Source organism: Fistularia commersonii, chromosome 3 (assembly GCF_037954325.1).
Source record: "Fistularia commersonii isolate RoL2024-O1a breed Wild chromosome 3, RoL_Fcom_v1.0, whole genome shotgun sequence".
Classification (NCBI taxonomy): Eukaryota; Metazoa; Chordata; class Actinopteri; order Syngnathiformes; family Fistulariidae; genus Fistularia; species Fistularia commersonii.
In genome coordinates, this window is record NC_141286.1 from 5,840,560 (window position 1) to 5,861,654 (window position 21,095).

Genomic DNA, 21,095 nt, shown 5'->3' on the forward strand with positions numbered 1-21,095 from the left:
AGTAGTACAGTTTCATCAGTCAAGTAACTACTGCTTTCCCTTTAACAGTGACGTCAGTTTGCGAAACATAGCCAATTTCTGATTGGTCCGTCCCTCTCGGCGAGCGTCATCAGCCTGCTTAAAGAACCGCCTCCTACAAGGTCGCTATGGAGATGAACGTAAACATCACAGATTTCTTTCATGGGAAAAATGTTGTGTTCAAGGTGTGTGGGAAAAAAGGGAAACGAATGCATGTACATTGACGTGCCATTATCAGATACGTGAATCCCCCGTTTTCACTGTTTGTTTTTCTTTTTACATGAAAAGTGCACGCAGCATATTTTAATACAAACTTGCACTCACGTTTGTTTCAAAAGAGATCATTTGCCCCTCACGGATAATAGTTTATTTTTTCCTGATTTCTGATTTAAACATGGTGACCATTAAAAATGTCCTTATTTGTGATTGTGTAATATGTGACCTAAATTTGTGGAAATATGTGGCCTTGTTTAATTCATTAATCTATGTTTATTTTATGTCCATATTTATTGCATTCAGACTCTAAAATTCTCTTTATGAATTTCTGCTGTTTCGTAAGGGCTCCTTCAAGTATCCCAAATTCTTGTTCTTCATATGTCTATATTTGAGTGTGACCAAAGTCTTACCAAAGTGTTATTAACACATCCAAACAGGAAACTACAAATGTTGTGAATGAAACAGTGCCACACTGCGCGGTGGGGGGATTGCAGTTTATTACCAATTTTGTGACACACCTGTCTTGACGAACAAAGAAAATCTTTCATCCATTCCATCCAATACTTTGTAAAGGGTTCTTCAAAACAATAATGCTTCCACATTTAAATGAATGGCACAGATTATAAACAATCCTGTATGACATGCTGAGTGATTTCATCACTTCATCAGCTTAAATACTGGTGTATAAGACTGATCAAGCAGGGAACCTGGTCTTTAATTCAAATAAAACCTTCAATAGAGTATAACTGTGTGTGTGTGTGTGTGTGTGTGTGTGTGTGTGTGTGTGTGTGTGTGTGTGTGTTAGTGTGTGTGTTTGTGTGTGTGTGATGTGCATTTGTGTGTGTATGAATCCTCCAGAGATCATTATGGCCCCACTCTGAGAAGCAGATGAGTCAAGCAGTGTTCATTGATAGCCAGCGTGTATTCAATAAAACAGGTTACCTTTTGAACAGGCTTTGTTAAAATGACGCATTTAGAATGATAGAATAAGTAATCAATTTAGAAAAAGAAAAAAAACTAACTGGTTGAAATGGTAACTGCGTAAAATGGTGTTTAAAACAGGTCTGATGTCAGTTTATTTTCCATATATATATTTTCATTTATATAAACACAGTTAATAATCATCATACATCATATAGAATTTTTTTTCAAGTTTTACACTCCGCAAATTTGAAGCCAGAGTTTGACATGGAGAAAAATGCACCTATGCACTTTCCTGCTGAGAATTATGATAGATATTGTGCTCAAGAATGAAGCCACCCATCATGCCAACAATATTAATAGATGTGTTCAGTCTAGGGCTGCGATATCACGTTGCCAGAGGCACCAATGTCAAGGCAAGATTTGTTGGGTTTGAAGAGGTTAAATTGGCAAAACCCATTAAATGCTATTAAAATACTATGATATTAACATCATCAGGTACATTACTAGGATTTGGTATGAGATCACGGTTAGATTGATTTTCATTTTTTTACATAAAACATGGCCAGATGGTTAAAAGCCAAACGGTAGTTGAAAGATTACCGACCAGAACAGCTAACTCTGCTTTTAAAAAGAAAGTAAAGAAAAAAATCTATACATACAAACAAGCTGTGGTTTAATGATGTGTGAGGCATAGAAAGATCATGGAAGTCGTCAGTCACTAGTTAGCATCAGAATAGCTGGTTGCTTGGATATTTGTTCGAGTTTGCTGGTCAGTGTTGCCACATGATTCATATGATCATATCTGTGCCCACATTTTCACTAATGCACAAGCAATAATGCAAGTAGTCCCGTAAATAGGCCTACAATGTACAGACAGAAATGCATATTCCTTTACAACAACTTTCCAGCTACCACAGCTCCCATTTCTCTAACAAGCAAAACAGCCTCCCATTACTGAGAGGACATTGTCACGTTAATTTTCTTAAACATTTGTCGGCATGTCAACGTTTTTATAAGTACCTGCATATAAATTTGCTTAAGACAACTGGACTATAACAGTCTGATGGTCATTCCTCTCACTGTGTTGCCACCCCTTTTGTATGATGTAGAGCTTAGCATATATTACATTTCTGACTTTGGTGTGATGCTTAAATGTTTTCAATCCGACTATATTGAGGCTGTTTTCGTTTTTGTTTTTTCCCTGGTTCAATTCCATTTGCTACGCTAACTGGCTGCTAGCTGCAGTGACATTCGCACAAACATGATAGTGGTGCGAGCCTACCCATTTCCATGTTTGACTGACTACTGAAGGTTTAAGAACACAGAAAGGAATGTCCAATAAATTATAAAAAAAAGGAGATAAATTGGTCACTAAAAACAGCTTTCAACAAAATATCTGTTTAAGAGCTGTGAAAACAAAGGACCTATAGTTTTCTTTCTAAAAAGACTTCTGTGTATTCATCTATATGCTTCTTAATCAGTGAACAGATCCTGTTCTCGTCTGTAACAATGATATTAACATTAATTTTGATTAATATTCATTCAGTCACAGTTTTCGATGCTATGAGAAATACTGTCAATGTAAGTAAAGAGCTGTAACATGGAAAACGTACGTTTATCTGCGTTATCGGTGCACGAAACACATGACATGGCATAATGCTATTCTAAAAACCTTATGTTGATTACTTATTTAGAAAACCAACACATTTCATTCGATATCTGCCTTATGTTTGAGCTAAATTACTAAAGAATGAAAATGTTAAGCAGGCGCAGCTGTTTGGATCTGGGGCTAAGAGTTTGTGTGCAGTTCCCTTCACCTCTCACATCTTACACTTCTTCACCAGACAGCCTGATAGAGCAGCAGCCCTGCAGGAGGATGGATTTCAGCTGGGGTTCAGTGCACACCTGTAGACCATCAAGCCCCGTCAGACTTAGGATAAGAGGAGCCTGCTGTCTGCCCTTCAGGGCAGTATATTTACCTACGGTTATCACCCCTACCAGTTTCCAGGAACTAATCTGGTGCCCTCCTTGCTTCTTGTAACCTACAGCGGCTACCTCCACACGGACTCATTCTCCCCAATTCCATTCCTATCTTCCTGTCGGATCTTCATCTCCACTTTAAGATCCTCTATCTCAGTTTCTTTCCCGAGTCCAGAATTCTAAGTCTCGCCTTCCTTGCAAGTTCCTGAGAGTCCCCTGATGTGACGCCAGAGGCAACCCGGATCCAGCAGAGTCATCTATTCGCTTCCCTTGTAAATAAACGCCTTAACTCCTCGGTGTTCTTGCATTCGGGCCAGGTACTTTCTAAAAATCATGACAACAGCAGCCCACTTCCCTTTCAAACAAGTAAACAAAAATGTGTGTCATAAAAAAATGCTAACCCTGCAAACAAATATGTTGCATATGGTCTAGCAGAATAAATGGAGTAAAATATCACACAGATTAGCATTGACACAATAACTTAGTACTTTACATTCAGGACACAGGTGTGGAATGGTCTCTATGGCTGTAATTCATGCTACACTGACACTTATTGAAGGACATTGTGTGACAATGTGAGGAAATGGCCTTTTTTTCACACAAACCCACTGCAATGCAACATACGCGCCTTAGTATTTGATTACATCTCCTGTTATTCAAGTATACCAGTAGTGTTACAAAGTGAACAAGTAGAGGGACAGTATGGTGGCATAAGCTATACATATTTCAGAACCATTCTGTGTAAAAAAAAAAAAAAAAAAAGTCGTAAAAGCAGAAGACTACAAATTTGGGTTTATGGTGAGTGGCTGAACTGAGGCGATGTTCCAAAAAGCCACTTAATGTGAATATCTGATCACGTATCAGCCGTTTTCCACGACCACACCTCTGCAACTCTGTCAGGAATCCCCTCGGCTAAGTGGCAAACAACTTAGCAAAGAAGGAAAAATCAATAGCAACTAGCGTCAGTGTTCCTCTAACAAAAAGGGGGGGATTAAAATCAATACACAGTGAACGTGTCACACATGAACAAAAATCGTTCATGCAACTAAGTTTGCTGGAACTTTGCAGCAGAGAAAATGCCTGTAAAAAAGGATTATTTGACTGAGCATAGTGCAGTTTGTAGGGGCACAGCAGTGAGTTATCTTGTGGGAAACCGAAGAAGGGGTGAGTCAAATTGCCATGATCTGCAGCTCAATGCAGGATCGGCACATTTCTTGTGCGGCAGGGATAGAATCAGAGGTTGACTCATTAGGAAGAAAATAAACACAATACAGTGTCATTAACTGGAGACAGTAATGTACCACTCAAATCTGAAGCCATAACTGTGGCGGGCATCTGCACAAAAGAGAGAGCGTGAATTGAGAATGAAAAGAATTCTGAAAAAATGAGCTAAAGTGAAATGGTAAGAATGAAATAAACTACTTTTCAGGTTACTGCTAAATTCCTCCTATTCATGCAACCACTGTGTGGAGGAAAAAGGCAAAACCTCCCTAATCAAGTTTTTGCAGTCAGTTCCCTGACATGCACATGAGCAAAAATATGCAAGAACCAAAAAAAAAAACAAAAAACCAACAAAGCCAACAAAAAAAAATGCCTGGTTTGCTATTCTGCTTTCTTGCAGCAGGCAGCATTCTGGAGTTAGTCATTACATATAGCACTTTTTTTTAAGAGCACAAAGGGGGCCAACATGGTAGTGTATTTTGAAAATAATTGTCATGCTTCTAATTTCCATTGTCACAAGAATATTTTTTTAAGAAATATTTTCAAAAGCATGTCTCAGCACGTACTGCTGACTATCAATGTTGCGATGGGTTCGTCTAAGTGAAAACTTTCACTTACAGCTAATTTATTCTGACATCTGTTCTGACTGATTTCTCTTATATTTCATCACATTGATCAGTAGAGGACTTTTAATAAGAATAAGAATAAGAATAAGAATAAGAATAAGAATAAGAATAAGAATAAGAATAAGAATAAGAATAAGAATAAGAATAAGAATAAGAATAAGAATAAGAATAAGAATAAGAATAAGAATAAGAAGAACTTTATTTATACAACAATTTCCTTCGGGATAAATGAAGTTGTTCTTATTCTTATTCTTCTTATTATTAAAAGTCCTGTAGTGATCCTCAATACTTAGGAGAACAATAACACTTTATCCATCCATGCCGCTTATCCTGCAGTCAGGGTCCTGGAAATCTATCCCAGCTGTCGTTGGGCGACAGTCTGGACTGGTTGCCAGTCAATTGCAGGGTCACATTTACAATTTAGGGAATTTTCCCAATTTTTTTCCTGCAGTGTGTTTTTAGACTGTAGGAGGAAACACTAAAACTTTACAAATAATGTCTTTCAGCATCATTCTGTATAGATTGTTTTGTCTAAACCGAAATACAGCATGCCTATCTATGGATGTTTCGTCTGATGGTACGACCTCTTTCGCACACTGAAATACTTAGAAGCCCAAATTTTGATTTTCATTTTAAGCTCTAATTTTTTGTCTCTGACCCGGATAAGGATCAGTCTATTGTCTAGAGGTGCATATAATGCTTTAGATAACATTCAAACATAGATCAGTGTCTTATAAAAATTATACTTGTGCCACTTCCCTCCCTACAACAGTAACTAACTTAAGATTCTGGAAGTATAACCAAAAACACTTAACCTTCATTCAACATCATTCTTGAAAAGGTCTATTCTCCCCTGAAAGGCTCAATGCATTGATTATTTTTTACAAGTGGTTGTACAATGCACAACCAATATCATCCAGCCTGACGTCTACCTGCCCATTGATCTCTTGGTTGAGGTCAATAAACAACCCAATAATAGGGAGTTTCCCCAAAAAGTTAAAATTGTAAATACAGGAATTTGATTATGCACCTATAACTTTCATGGGAATAAAGTGAAAAACTATCTTGCCAACAGAAATATTTAAATCAAGGATAAAATTCTACTCAGCATCCATGCAGAATGTTCAATAAGATATTTGCATGACAGTGTTTGGGCATCAATTTTTTTTACGATCTAGTGGACATTTTAAACTATCTTAATTACAGCCTGTAGGGAGCAGTGCAGAGGCATTTGTTTATTGTGATTCTGGGGAAAAAAAACACCCAAAATAATCATGATTCACTGCTGGAGGATCTATCAACCATTTATGGATGTTGTGATCTCTTCACTCCATTTTTGCCATTAAGCGGCATCATTTTCCTTTTAGGGCAATTTCTCTTTGCCAGCATCATATTCTATTTAACCCCCACTTTGGACATATTTGTGATTTGATGATAACCTCCCCAAATCCCCTTCTACTGGTTGTCTGAGAAACATTTTGCAGAAAGTTGAGTGTGCAGAGGAAGGCTGTTTTTCACATGAATTTCCTGAAGAGACAATTTGTGACATAATAAGTGATTAAAAGTCAGAAGTGGTCCAGTTTGCCACCTACGTGTGTGTGTAACGCGGCAACTGCCATCAGTGCAGAAACGAAACAATGTTTCCAGTAGCTAAAAGAAGTTGCATATGTATTAATTCTGTATCAGCGACGTCAAATAAAAAATATATAACTCAACGAAGTCTTGGACGAATCACATCACAAGACGAGGACGTGGAACGTGTCTGACACGATCCACGGGGATTCACTGTCTGCTCGTTTTCGGATTCGTCAAAATTTTGATTCTTGAGGGAAATGATGGGTGGGGTAAAAAGCTCCTGGACCGGCAGTCGAGACAGTGGACCCAAAAGAAAGGAATGCCATGTCAAGTGAATGTCATGTTGCTTTGGGCAACACCATTTTGTAAAATAAAGACTGCTCTTCCTGAAACTGAATCTACAGTACAAAGTGCGGATCATAACACCACACTGCAGCATTGCCTCGTGACTAATCCGGGTCGCTTTTGCGACAATGCGGCAAGCCAGTGATGTGTACGCCCCTATGGAGGCGCGATGGTACATGCTGTGCACTGAAAAATGAAGGTGCAGCAATGCATCGCTGGCACAGCAGCCCTTCTGCTCAAGCTGCTAGCTGTATGTGGGCTTCTCTCTCGATCTCCAGTGTGACTGGGTTGTCCGCTGTGGGTGCCCTCAAATAAAGCTAAATAAATAAAGACGCGCGTTTTCTTCAAACTGGCCAGATTTCCAGCCAGATGCTCCCAGCAGCGAAACGCAGCAGTCTCCATGGTGATGGTAGTCATTTCTTTTACTCTCTTGTCATTTAAAAAAAAAAAAAAAAAAGCAAAACTGCTGACGCGATTCCGTATTTTCATTCCAACGTCTGTTAACCAATAAACACAATCCAATTACGTAATCAGTATTTTCTCCTACATCGGCTGGCCGGACGCTGCCTGCTCACTTGGTCTTGGGCACAACTAGTATCTCGTCACCGTCTTGGATGCTGTAGGAGTGCAGCGCCCTGGTGTTGTACTTCATCTCCTCGGGTCCGAAAGCACTGTTCTTGTCGATGTAATAGAGCCTCATGCTATTGGTGGACAACTGGACCACCGTGGTGAGCTGTTTCTTTAGCTCCGCCACCGTCTGGTCCAGGCGGATGTTTAACTGAAACACAGGCATAAAAAAGGTTCTTCAGTATTTAATGATATGTTGGCAGATTGGTTTAACTGGTAATATGCGGTTTCAAAGCACTCTACACTCTATAGCATTCATCCATTCACACACCGGTGGTGGCAGAGCTGTCGTGCACGGTGCTAGCCAGGACATCGGGGGAAACGAGGCCGTTCGGTGCCAAAGGACACTTTGATTTGTAGAAAGGAGGAGCTGGAAATTCAACCGCTTACTTTCTGTTTGAGGTAACATCCGCTCTACCAACTGCAAAGTTTAGGTACATGAACATCCTTTAGATAGCGACTTTAATTGGTTGTTTGTTTTGACATCACATTGCGGAGATCCAATATCAATCATTTGGTTTAGATGCAGCTGACAGCTGTGATTGATAGTTTTTATTCAGGATGTATCGATTAGTAAATAATCCCTTGCGGCCAACTACTAACATTCGCTCAATACTCCATGCATATTTGAAACATTAAGAAAAAAAAATATTATCACTCATGGCAAAATACAACTGAAACAACTAATGATGGGTAATTTGGGGCTGAGCGCAACTGACCTGCTCCACCTTTTCCTCACAGTGAACTTCCACCTGGGCACGGCAGCGTGGTCGCAGGTCAATTTCCGCGAGAGGTTCCAGCTTCCCGTACTTGTTCACCAGGCAGTGGTATCTTGGAAAGGACAACTTGTTTCAGAGCATTGCTATTTGCAACCTGTGTGTCCCGATAGAAACGGACATACCTGTAGGGAAGCTCCTCCTCTGGATAGTCTAAGTAGTAACGGATGAAGAACCTCTCAGCGTCTTCTCGCTCGCTATCAGTCACCATGCTGCCATTTAACAGTGATATTGCAGGGAGTCTGAGGGAAAACAAACTATGTGAGTTTCCGTGCTGCTCCTCCAGAGGACAGAGTATTGCATCTGATTTAGCGACAGTGTCACTTGATAATGATTTTTTTTGTTATCCAGCTTAGTTTATCTTTTTTCTACTTCATTTAATTAGAAATTGCACTGACACCTTTTTCCAACCCTATGACAAGGTGACTTTCTTTTTCTTTTACAGATACATTATTCTCAAATCTTATTCAGATTATTGATTGAGGATTATTTTGTTCTTAAAAACGCACACTGAGTGATCATTTCTCAATGACTATTTTTGATAATTCATATGTTTAGTCCGGTTTTTAAAGTAATTTTCCTACTAATCTTGCAGTATTTCCTCCATTTTTTTAATCAATGGTCCAACTGCTCTCAATACTCACTGTGCTATCATGAGGCTGCGTCGCTCTGCATTGGTGTATGTCTGCAGCAGCGGGATACCCTGCAGTCGTACCTCCTCCAGCTTTGGGAAGAAATTGAGCTTTTCAATGTCCTCCCATCGATTCAGACCTAAGAAAAACATGAACCACTTGTACAGTCAGGCCGGGGTAACTGCGCAAACGGCTTTGAATGAAGTGTCGATCAGTCTGAGCCACGCATCCACACTTTATGGAATGAGATGTCTTATTTATCCCCGGTAGTTATCTAGACGAGTCACTATCTTCACCCCACACAAAGCAAAGCTCCTATCAGGGCCATGCAGTTGTCTTTTTCTCACCCTGTTTAAATGCCATCATTTAGACAGCAAACATATTTGCGGTTGCCATATGACATCCTCTACTGCTATTCATTTCTGACAGTGAGTGAAAATAAAAATCACTGGAGGTCTGTAGATAAAGAATAAAACACTGAGACAATGAGACTTTATCTAAGTCATAATTATGATTCATTCAGTTGTAGCAAGGGGATTTTTTTCCTATTTTCAATACAGATTCCATTTTTATTTTAAGTCTGAGCTAAATATCATTCATCGAAATGTGAGACCTTAAACCGCAGACAGGCTTGATCTGATCAACTTTGAGCGTGAGGCTTTTATTGAATACCGTCCAAGATTCCATGGTCAATTTATTGATATATGGATGTTTACTGTCAGTGGACATAAAATTAAACCCACTCCAGTATGGGCTGCAGCTTTTGCAGTGTAGGATGCAGAGTTATAAAGCATTGCTGTTGCTAGATATGAACCTGCATGCAAACTCATAGATTGGATTTGTGGGTTTCAGGACAGGAAACGGCCAGGAAGCATCAGCGTTCTACTGCAGAACATTTCTGCTCCTGCAGGTGGCACGGTTGTGCATACTTGCGGAGCTGCTGAGGGCTAAGCTCAGGGACCCGGCATGCATTCAGTAATTTCTGCTCACCAATGTGCTCTGGATGGCTGGCAGAAATCACCAGCAACAGCAATGGTACATTTTAATTGAGTCAAATTGATTTTTGCGTTTTTTCTTGGCGAGGCAGCTACCGTTATAAGCGCAAGAGGTGATTGTTTCAATGCCCAAGGGATGCAGGGCGCTAGAACCTCCTAACTAGAAATGTATAGATCACCGGGAACAAAAAATGAAAAGAAAGAGGCCGTTCAAATTTGAACAAGGGAAAGCGAAGCCATTCAGCAGGTTGGTTTTTCGTCCTTTCTCCTACCGAACGAAAATAGTCTCTCCATTGATCCTCCAAAAATAGAAACGATTCCAGAGATAAAAAGCTGATACAGGGAACAACGTATTGTAAAAGTCTACAAATACCACAAATCATCCAGGAAGCAAGGAAAATGTTACCCGGCACTTAATTTTTTATCAGCGGCTATGAGCTCATCGAGAACCTATGTCTTGAGCTTACAATTAATTTAGACAGAAATAAACTTTTCCCGATTCAAACGGAACACTCTAATAGCCTTCGTCAAAATCCTCTCACCTGAGTTGTGCAGGTTGATGCTGCGTAGGTTCGGGAAGAGCCGTGGAAGAATGTCCTTGCTGTCCTGAATAGAGCCCAAGTTGTTGTTGGCCATGACCAGCGTGTCCAGGCTGGGGAACATGGAGCCAAACTTGCGGACTTCGGCCCAGTCTTGGAGGCTGTTGTCGGTGATGTGAAGCAGGCGCAGGCTGGGGCAGGCCACGCTGGAGGCACTCACACCACTGTACGCGTTAAGGCACAGGAACAACTCCTCCAACCTGCAGCGTGGAGAAACGCACCACTTTGACAGAGAGAAATCACCCGACGAAGGCCCTTCTGAGGAGGATTTGAGGAGTTTTTTTTCCACTGAAGTGAAACAAATCTTATGTAAAATCCACCAGCTGTTAAGCGCATTTTCTATTTGCGCATAAATCAAGTGTGACTGGAGATGACAGAAAGCTGGAACAACATAAAAAAAGCAAAGAAAGTACAAGTTTTACACTTGTATTTTTTGAGGGACCATACATAAACATGAGCAAAGGTGGGCATAGAGTTTGTTCCTTTTCTTTCGGCTACTCCCTTGAGGAGTCGCCACCGCTAATCAACATCTAACCCCATTCTCTGTATCCTATTTTCTAACACCAAGTCATTTCACGTCCTCTGTCAAGACATCCATAACTCTTTTCTTTGGTCTTCCTCTCGTCCACCTGCTCAGCAGTTCCAACCTCAGCATCCACTCCAGACTTCCTCTTACGGTACCATAGCTCCCCTTGCGGCATCCTGTCGTATGCTTGTTCTAGGTATATAAATGTACAATGCAGCTCTCTTGGACCTTCTTTGTACTTCTCTGTTAGCATTCTCAAAGCAAACGCTGCATCTGTAGTACTCTTTCTAGTCATTAACCCATACTGTTGCTCACAAATGCTGACTATGCTCTCAGTCTGGTTTCCACTACTCTTTCCCATCCCTTCATAGTATGGCTCATCAAATTCATTCCTCTATAGTTACCACAATTGTATAGCATAGAGTGTATAGCATAGAGCGGATCATGAAATAAGCTGTAAATCAGAGTTTGTGCTTTAAATAAAACTATTCTGGCAAAGGCGTTGGTCGTACTCTGGTGTCTCGCGGGTGAGCAGCAGCACAGTGTCCCAAGACACTTGGGTGTTGTTGAGGACGAGGCGATGGACCCGGGAAAAGGTTTCAGCACAGCGAGGCTCGAGGGTCTTCCCCGCCAGCGGGTTGGAGCTCAAGTTGAGAAATTCCAGGTTGGGGATGTTGGACACGATCTTACTGATCTGAAAATAAAAAAAAAAAAATAACATCATGCGGCTCAGAAGGATTTTGTGGCCCCGACAATGACAACACAGGACAAAACAGGAAGTCCATCATATAATTTGATGGCCTCCGAATGGTCACAATTACAACCAGAGCACGTTCTGGCGACACATTAAGGAAATCATACGGCAAAGCCGGACACAGCACCTCGTTCCAGTCCTCCAACTTGTTGTGGGACAAGTCCAGCTCCATGACATGAGCACAGAAGGCAGCAATTTCGGACTGGTCACCCGCCCGGCTGATTCCGCAGCCGTTCAGGACCAACACGCTGGGCAAGTTCAGGCGGTCTGAGGGGAAGACAGCAGCAGCGGGTTTAAGTGGCAGAGGGGGCAGGATTTGTGAAGATGAATGAGAAAAAGAAGGGCAGCGGAGAAGAAAAATAGGAAGGTCTCCGAGATGTTTTGTTTTATCACATGCAAACAGACGATGCACCCTTGGAGTAGCTGCAGGGGAAGTTTTCTCCTGGGCCTCATCCAAGGGGGATCCCAATCCCTTGATTGATGGAGAATTTGGAGCAAATGCTACTTTTAATTGCTTTACATACGTGATGCTGGCTGTCGAGTACATTTGGGGGGATTTTTCTGAGGATGAAACAACATGCAATTGTTATTTCCCTGTCTTCATTCACAAGGGGCAATCTTTGAGACACACACTATTACTTATTTATATTGCTTTTTAAATTGTAGGAAGCTCCATGACAAAAAAAAAAAAACAGCCAGCCAGTGAACTCCAGATGGCCTCTACTTGAACCCAGATCTTTATATTCCCTCCAATCTGGCTGCCAAATTCATCTACCAATAAAATTCTGTGTGTCTCAATCACTAAATGAATAACTGTAATCTCGATTACAATGCCTCCGCTTTTTTACGTCTCATCCATGGATTTCCTATCTTTGATAAATGTACCTCTATAGCAATCTTTCATTCATTCATTTCATTATCTATACTGTTTATCCCAACTTTGGTGCAATGGGGGGCGGGGCCTAATCCAGCTGTCATTGGGTGGGTGGCAGCGAACACGGCGCTACATGTAGAGACATACAACCATTCGTCTATAGCTTTTTTTGAAATAAATAACATTTTTCTTTGTTTTCACTAAGAGTGGGGTGTGTACGCCTTTCCGCACCCCCAGAATAAGGCACAACACTTAAGGCAGCATATGACACACTGTCTGTTCTTCACTTGAAAGTTGGAGGAGGAGATGATTTTCTTTGTCAACAAAAAAAAAAAAACTTAGGCTATTATTTTAGAAAGGTGACAAATATGTCAGATTCATGATGCTGCATCACTTTGTCTTTGTTTAAATTCTTTTGAAAAGGGAGAATCCTAAAGAATTGCTACGATATACAGCTTCTAATTTGACTTTATTACATTTAAGGAGTCCCCCTTCCCATTGCACTTCGTCCGTTGCAAAGTCATCTCGTGCGTCGGCATTGTGATGGCATGAGGGTTGTGACAGAAAATAACAATCATTATTTGGTAGTGGATCATTGATTCGTGTCCCCCGAGGGACCAAGCGTGGCAGCGGTCAGTGTGTCTGCGGGTGTGAGAAAGAGCAGAGCGGCCTGAAATAACATTTTAACCATTTATAGAGTTAAAGGGGGGAAAAAAAGAACAGGAAATCAATATGTGGCGGCAAACATAACTCTTGTGGTGCGCCGCTAGGAATAAATCAGTTTATAGGAAATGCTGTGTGAGACCCCTGTTGCAGACACAATTTTGGACTACACGGAAAACAGCTTGGACAACTTCTTGTGACATTTTCAGAATCATAGCCACTTCTATAGCTGTCACCGAAATACACAGCACTTTAAAGCTTATTATCACATTTGAATACATATACTTTTCTGTATACCATAGGTTTCCCCACTATAACAAAGATCTTAACACATACTGACCTATTAAATGCTCACATATCCGCATTACGGCACCAACTATTGTTCAATACAGTCTGTAATTTGGACTAATTTTCACTTGCTGTTTGTCATGTGTCTGCTGGTCTCAGCTGTCAACCAAGGCTTCCCAGCTGTGCTTCAGAAAGCAGAATCGTACGATCTGTATAGGCCACGGTTGGTGCGGATCTGCTGTTGTGAACATGTTTAATGTATCCCCGAGATTTGTTGTGATTATCATTATTATTTTTTTCTCAGTTTATTCTCAAGGTGGATGAAAGTTTAAACTAGGACGATACTTGGTGTTTTCACAGCCTCAGGCTGTGAGTTACCGTGTAATGTTAACTGTGGGTTATGCTTTGTTTTTTAAAAATGCTAACATTCAGAGGCTCTTTCATTGCAAAATAAAGCAATTTCAGTTGAAGCACTTATCTTCAATTTTAGAATACAGATAACTAGGAGCATGCTTTTACTGCAAACAACATTTCTTGTGGAAATGGTGATGTACAGAGCTGAAAAGTTCCTAACGGCTTTATCTTGGTACGCTTTCATGCGTGTTGTCGACCACTGGCTGAAAAACATATCATGTTCATGCTTTGGTTGATTAGATTTCCTGCCACTTAAAAGCATAAAAAAAAGAAAAGAAAATAAGACAGCTACATAGCCACAAGGCACGCTGTAGGATGCGCTCACTAATGCATGAAGCTGGGTTTAAAAAAAAAAACAACAACAAAAAAAAACATGAAAAACGCAAAACTCTCCTGCTGTTCTCTCGCATCACGATCATCTTGAAATCTGCACTTTCAGCGTGACACGCGATCGGCTGAATGTCAGCTCAGGTTGACATTGTGGAGGGAAATATTAGCAATGAGGCTGCTAACTGACAGTGGTGTTTTGCTGATCTGTTGGTTTTTAGTGTTTGTTACTGAGATGATGAAGGAATCATTTCCTGTAAACTAAAGCTTAACTGCATATATACATAAATATATCATCATAATCATCTCCCCACTGTATATCATGATCATTTTCCTCATATATATGTACACATATATAAAGTATAAATATAAATACATACAACTTGTATATAGATACATCATCATCATAATTTTCCTCTTATATATGCACACATTTACGTACACACACATATATATACTGCTCAAAAAAATAAAGGGAACACTTGAACAACACAATGTAACTCCAAGTCAATCACACTTCTGTGAAATCATAGTGTCCACTCAGGAAGCAACACAGTTTCATTTTGACTTGTTTTAAGGACATTACATCAAAGTTGGATCAGCCTGGAGTTTGTTTTTACACTTTAATTTTGAGTGTGATTCCTAATCAGACCTCCATGGGTTGATACAATTGATTTCCATTGATCATTTTTGTGTTATTTTGTTGTCAGCACATTCAACTGTGTAAAGAGCAAAGTATTTCATAAGAATATTTCATTCATTTAGATCTAGGATGTGTTTTTTAAGTGTTCCCTTTATTTTTTTGAGCAGTGTATATATATATGTATAGTTGGGAAATTGACATAGTTATATACAAATAGGGATGTATATGTCTATAAATGTTTGTATGTATACATGTGTGTCTGTACTGACACCTGAGACACACACGCACACACACAAACAAACATATCAATCATGCTAGGATGTAAGATGCAGCCGGCAACCCAGCTGTGATTCATCATTTTCCCAGCTCACCTTTCATAGGGGAACCTTGGGGACCTGCAGTGGGAACCACTACCACACCCACGCCGGGCCCTCTGCGATACGGGAAGTTCTCGGGGCTGTACTTCTCACTGATCACCTCTACAAAGGTACGACCTTCCCTGCGCTCGGGTGGCTCCATCGCGATGTCCCGTTGAGCCGCCTCCAGTCAGCTGAAAAAAAGAGGCATGCGATAAGTTGTCAGCACACGCGTGACTTACGTTTTATCAGCGCAAACCCAAAGACCTGCTGCGCTGTGTGTAACATGATACATTAGTGATCTGTTACTGGGAAGACAGACTGAAAGCCAAACTGGTTCCCTGCGGGTAATACACAAAAACCACCACCCCACAGCTGACTAACCGGGTTTACATCTGTGCAATGTTGAGGTGACATTGATGAAGACACTGAATCCCTTGTTGCCGCTGAGGCTGCACCATCAGTATATGAGGGTGTGTGAGTGTGTGTATATGTGTGTGTGTGTAAAAGGGTGAGTCGGATGTTGCTGTAAAAGCGTTTGGGGAGGGGGGAAGGGGTGGAAGCAAACAATCCATATAGCTCATTGGATTATTCCCTAGATGGTGGAAAACAAAGGTTGGAAATGCTTTTGGTGAACGTTATGACGTCAAAACAAAGTTGACCTTCTGACCTTCTCAGTAACAATACATGTTAGTGGAAAGATGGTCTTCTAATCAATGAATACTTGAATCCTGTTGAACATAAGCGGTAATGTGACAGACTACCACCACAATCTCTCCAAAGGCTAAAACAATGATTTGTAACACCACAGTGACCTGAGAGACCAAATTTACCAGCCATTACCATACTGTCAGACCCTAATCGATCAGATTATTTAGGATACAAATGTATAAATGCCACAGAGTCAATGGTTGTGTGTCTCTATATGTGGCCCTGTGGTAGAAGGGCAATCAATCCACGGTGAACCACGCCTCTCGCACAATGACAGCTTGGATGGGTGTCAGCTGACCTGAGTGCAGGATAAGTGATGTAGATAATGAATGAATATGAGAGGTGCTGAAGATTTCACAACAGGATTTAAAAATGCATATATTATTGGCTTCAGGAATGCATTGTAATACCGTTAATACTTGTAGCACAACTTCCTGACGATACATACACTTTTGGTTCATACATAGAGGATGTTATGCATAAATAATGTTATTTTTAATATCAGTATTATGTCAAAACATCATGCCACTGTACAATTATTGAACAAAGTCAAACTATTTCACCATCCTTAAATTCAAATAAAGACATGAAGATGAAGAAATTTACTTGGGTGTTTCTGAAATATGTTGCCGATATGGAGATGATGTACATTTTGAAATGAACAGCCGGTTTGGCTCAGAAGGGAGGGAGTCCTGATCGAGGTGATCGATCAAGAGGATCAATCACGATGGTCAATCTCGCCACTAACTTCATTTGAGCTTTAGTTCTCCAAAGCCGTTATAGTTCACTGGGAAACAATTTCAGCTTTCTCTTTTCAACACCTTTTATGAGTCGCAAAATCGCTCTGCAAAATAAGCTATAGGTTACATAAACTACGTGTTTACAGGGAAGAAACTGATGACGAAGGAAGAAGAGATGGGCCTTCAGCTCTTTAAAAGTAAAACACGCCGTTCCATTTAATAGTACCCTGAATTTGCTCCTCATGTACAAATATAACACAGCAGCTTCTCCTGACCTCACTTCTCGGTTAATTTTCTCTAATTAAAACGAGTGCCTTCCTAAAACGGCTGGTGTGTCTTCTCTGCCTGCCTTCCTGCTTTCCAGTGGAACCCACTGCAGAGGAGCATTAATTATGTAGGGGTTTTACAGAAATAATAAATAAAGGAATCTTATTACAATACGATATTTGATAAAAGCTGACCGGCCCGTAATGGAGGCTATCGTGTGAAAGGATGGTCCTTCTCACTCAGTAAATATTCTGCTTTCATAATCATTTTGCGCTATAAAACACATCCTTTGGACTTTTGCAGTGTTCTGTTCGAGAAAGGATCACAATAAATTATTTGTGAAATCTCCGACGGAATAAGGTCACCGTTTCAAATGTGTGCCGATGACCTGTTTTCATGCTTTGTGCGACCGCTATCGTTGGTCATCCCAGCTTCAAGCATAGATATTGGGATTAGTCTATTGCATCTTCAGCTAATTCATAGCCATAATCCCTTAAGTTCACGTCAGACAAACTGTTTGTCCATATTGAGTTGGGGGTGGGGGGGTCAGGTGAGGTTATCCTTGGGCAATGGGGGGGGGGTGCCCCCTGCATCACAAAACTGGGGAAATCGTGCTGAAACCCTACACCCTCTTTGTGAAAGTGCAATTTAGAGGTGTAAAGTACAACTTTTGGAAAATTACACCTGAAATGACAGCGGTTTTCTTCAAATCCCTGCATTTCCGTGTCTCTCTTTTTCTAGAATTCTATATCTTTTTTTTTTTTTTTTGTATTTTGCAACATAGCGTGCCTTGACTCGACTAATTCAGGATACTAAGTCAAGGATATTAATTCAAGCTAGATGGATAGATCAGCCAGGCACAGACAATAGGGTTAGCGTGTCCAGCTTCGGCATGTTAAAGGTTTTGATATTACGCACAGCAGACATAACCAAATAATAAAAAAAGAGCTCAAAAGACAAACCAGACCATTGGGAGACTCAAGCGTGGATTTAAGGCATTTAATCTGGGAAAAGCAGTAGTGACGTGCATGACAGCAAGGCCGCCAATATGGCAGATTCAGAGCAGCGAGACACTCCATCCATGACGCCGCCACTCAGAAGTGAAGAGGTTTAACGGTCCAGGGACGACAGTCAGTACGAACAGATATGAGCCTAGTCCCACTTATAGTCAGAGGAGCAACGTCACGTAAAGCTACGCAAGAAATCTCAATAAATGTTGCTGAAAAAAATAAAAACTGACTTTAAGTCAATAGATTAATCAGAAAACAGCATCTCCAAAAACTGAGGATGATGACTTAAAATTAAAGGAAATATTATATTATGTATAATTATATAATCATATTATACTTTTATCATAATTATATAATTATAAAATTATATATAACATATATATATGTAATTTATTTTTATTTGTATTTACTTTTTCTCTTTATATAGAAAAATTTAACTTCATGGTAAGAAATGGCAGCGGTATCACATTTGTTAGCTCAGCCTTAGCTCAGCACAGAAATAGCCAAAAGAAACGTCCCTGAGGTTGTTACTCTTACTTGAGTTAATAAGTTATTACCGCTGAGTGGCTGGTCGGTTCCAGGAGACCTCCAGTAGAAACGCTGGTCCCCTCGTTGGTCGGCTGTGAGGCTCGGCTCTGGATCGGCCGGGATCGTGCTCAGCGCATGACACTGTTGCAAAGACAGGGTCAAAGGTCACTTCTTGTTTTGATTGTCAGTATTATTGAGTTGCTACAGAAAAAACAAGACATGAGGCTGACGACCTTCCCAAGCAGAGCATAAATAAGGCAAAGAGTAAATAACGGTATACTGTTTGACCAATCTGTTGGAAATAAATGATTAACAGATAAACTAAGGAAGAATAAAACATCGTTATACAACAGTATTATCTGAATACTGTTGTAGTATTATCAAGTTTTAGCATTTTAGGAGTAACAATTCAGCAAGCATTAAAATACTCCCTTATTATCACAGATTCATTAAGAATAGTAATGCCTGATATCTCATTTTCAACTGTTTTTTTTTCATATATTAAAAATGACTTTTATTATGAGACAAAGCAGTACAAAGGCTTTGGTGGTGATTAACAAGGCAGGCGGTCAGGCTCTTTTCTTGGCCTCCCAGTGGCCAAAATAAAATTTGGGAGTTTAGCAGGGGTTGAGGTAATATCCAGCAAATAATTCACATTTGTAAATGGCTTAAAAAACTATTCCTACTTTTTTTTACCTGAAAATAATCAACTAATAGTTGGTATTCTGCTTTCTAACTATATACAGTAATCACAAATCCCATAGCAAGTATATAACGCTGCACCATCTAACAATGCACTCTGTACAAGAAAAATAATGTTGTGAAAAAATTGCTTTACAATTTCACATCAAATCTACTATTAATTCTTCGTTTATAATTTATACATTGTGTTAGGAACAATTACCGGCAAAAAAGGAAAACAACAACAACAATATAATAACTGAAATCATACTTCCTGTACGTGCTTTATACAACATCATACAAAGCCAAACAAAGCCAAATACAAAGCCATACAAAGGAAAACAAAGCCATTAAACACACTGTAGACTACTTTAAAGATTAACACGTTTATGACAGTGTTTTCAAATTATTTCCTAATTCTGTTGTGTAAAAGAATTATTTCTAATAGTGGAATCGGCTAATTCTCCTATGCAGCTTTTTAACATGAGGTTACAATATAAAAATTATTGTGTTAAGTAATGCAAACTATCACTTATATTTTGTGTGATGTAGGTGGAACCAAAATGCGAGAGGCAGAATTTTGGTAAATATTCCAAATGTCATGAGAAACTGTTGTGATAAACCAAGAGTTTCAAGTATATAGAGGATCCAAAGGATTGTTCAGAATGCAATTTTCCATTTGGCAGATAATTGTTATAAAACTAGCACAAAGGTGGAAAATCAAACCTTTGCAATTTCTGACAAAAATTCAACAGTCACAATTTGCATCTCCTTGAGATTACTGGATTGGAATGCCGTAATATGTTTGGAGGCTAGTAAAGCTTCTGAGATTCTGCGATTCATGTCTTGAATAATATGCCGAACACCATTTCAAAAGTAGTACATTTTGACATTTCTTCTTTTTTTTGAAAAAGTACATAACGATTTGTTTAAGAAATTATACCAAACGATTTGGCATGAAATATCCCTTAATTCGGCAATTATAGTTAATTCAAATTAAACATCTTTACTAAGTAAGGAAATGGTATTTGGGCAATGTGGCAACAACACTTGGCGGTTTAACACCGCGTTAAGTAAATATAATGGCTACGCCAACAATACGGACGTTGCGGATGTGAGTGGTTATTACCTTAAATATAGGTACTCTTTGATAAACAAAATAACGCCGAAATAATGCACGGTTATTATTTATTCATAACCCGCGAAGGTCAGTGGCATTTATGTTACGGCTCTGACAATAAGCTGCGTTCATTACAAAATTAAGCGACTTTCAAAGGGAGTTCGGCTCTTTCAAACAGGCACCGAAACAGCCGACCCGGAGCAAAGATTCACAATACCTTTCGCCATAGCAGGTCGGGCATGACAACAAGGTTAAAGAGTTGGATAAAAGGGATCGGATGCGTGGCGCTGACACGGAGAGCAGCCAGTGTCCACACTCGGTTTTCAGGGAGTCTGACCCCCAGCAGCAGCTCGATGGAGCACCGAGATGGATCACAGATGACTGCGGTGTAAATATCAGATAAATCTCCATCTAATGTTCTCCTGCATCCCGGAGAAGCTCATTGGTAAAGGTCGTAGATTTACATACCTGGAATTACCTTGAATATTTACTTTGGATTTCCCTCGTTGATGAAAACAAACCAGCTGTCATTTTGCTCTTCCCTGTTCCCGGAAGTGACGTCATTTGTCAGTTGAAGCGATTTTCCCCGGTTCCTTATGCAAACAGCATATTTTAATGTGTGTAGGAGACATTAAAAATAACTATAACCCTCTCAGATT

The 21,095-nt window shown here is 40.0% G+C and overlaps 1 protein-coding gene across 3 annotated transcripts; it reads right to left on the minus strand.

The window, feature by feature from the left end:
* Positions 1–714: 714 nt before the first annotated feature.
* On the minus strand, positions 715–20,978 carry tbcela (tubulin folding cofactor E-like a). Of its 3 annotated transcripts, none has more exons than XM_086142634.1 (10): positions 20,905–20,978; positions 18,665–18,776; positions 15,395–15,573; positions 11,942–12,081; positions 11,573–11,754; positions 10,478–10,734; positions 8,953–9,079; positions 8,434–8,550; positions 8,252–8,363; positions 715–7,683 (listed from the first exon to the last, which is right to left on the minus strand). In XM_086142634.1, the coding sequence occupies exons 3-10, from the start codon at positions 15,540–15,542 to the stop codon at positions 7,477–7,479; spliced, it is 1,290 nt and encodes a 429-aa protein (XP_085998760.1). In that variant the 5' UTR covers positions 15,543–15,573; positions 18,665–18,776; positions 20,905–20,978; the 3' UTR covers positions 715–7,476. The 3 variants fall into 3 exon arrangements, with proteins under 3 accessions (XP_085998760.1, XP_085998776.1, XP_085998768.1); XM_086142650.1 differs by having other exon boundaries at positions 20,915–20,973; XM_086142642.1 differs by lacking the exon at positions 20,905–20,978 and adding an exon at positions 20,654–20,780.
* Between the last annotated feature and the right edge of the window lie 117 nt (positions 20,979–21,095).

Coding starts and splice junctions, on each gene's coding strand:
- tbcela (XM_086142634.1), bottom strand. CDS start 15,542: ATGGAGCCACCCGAGCGCAGGGAAGGTCGTACCTTTGTAGAGGTGATC. Junction 10,735..11,572: donor CTCACCCGCGAGACACCAGA/GTACGACCAACG, acceptor TCCACGCTGCAG/GTTGGAGGAGTTGTTCCTGT. Junction 7,684..8,251: donor GTGAGGAAAAGGTGGAGCAG/GTCAGTTGCGCT, acceptor CCTGTGTTTCAG/TTAAACATCCGCCTGGACCA.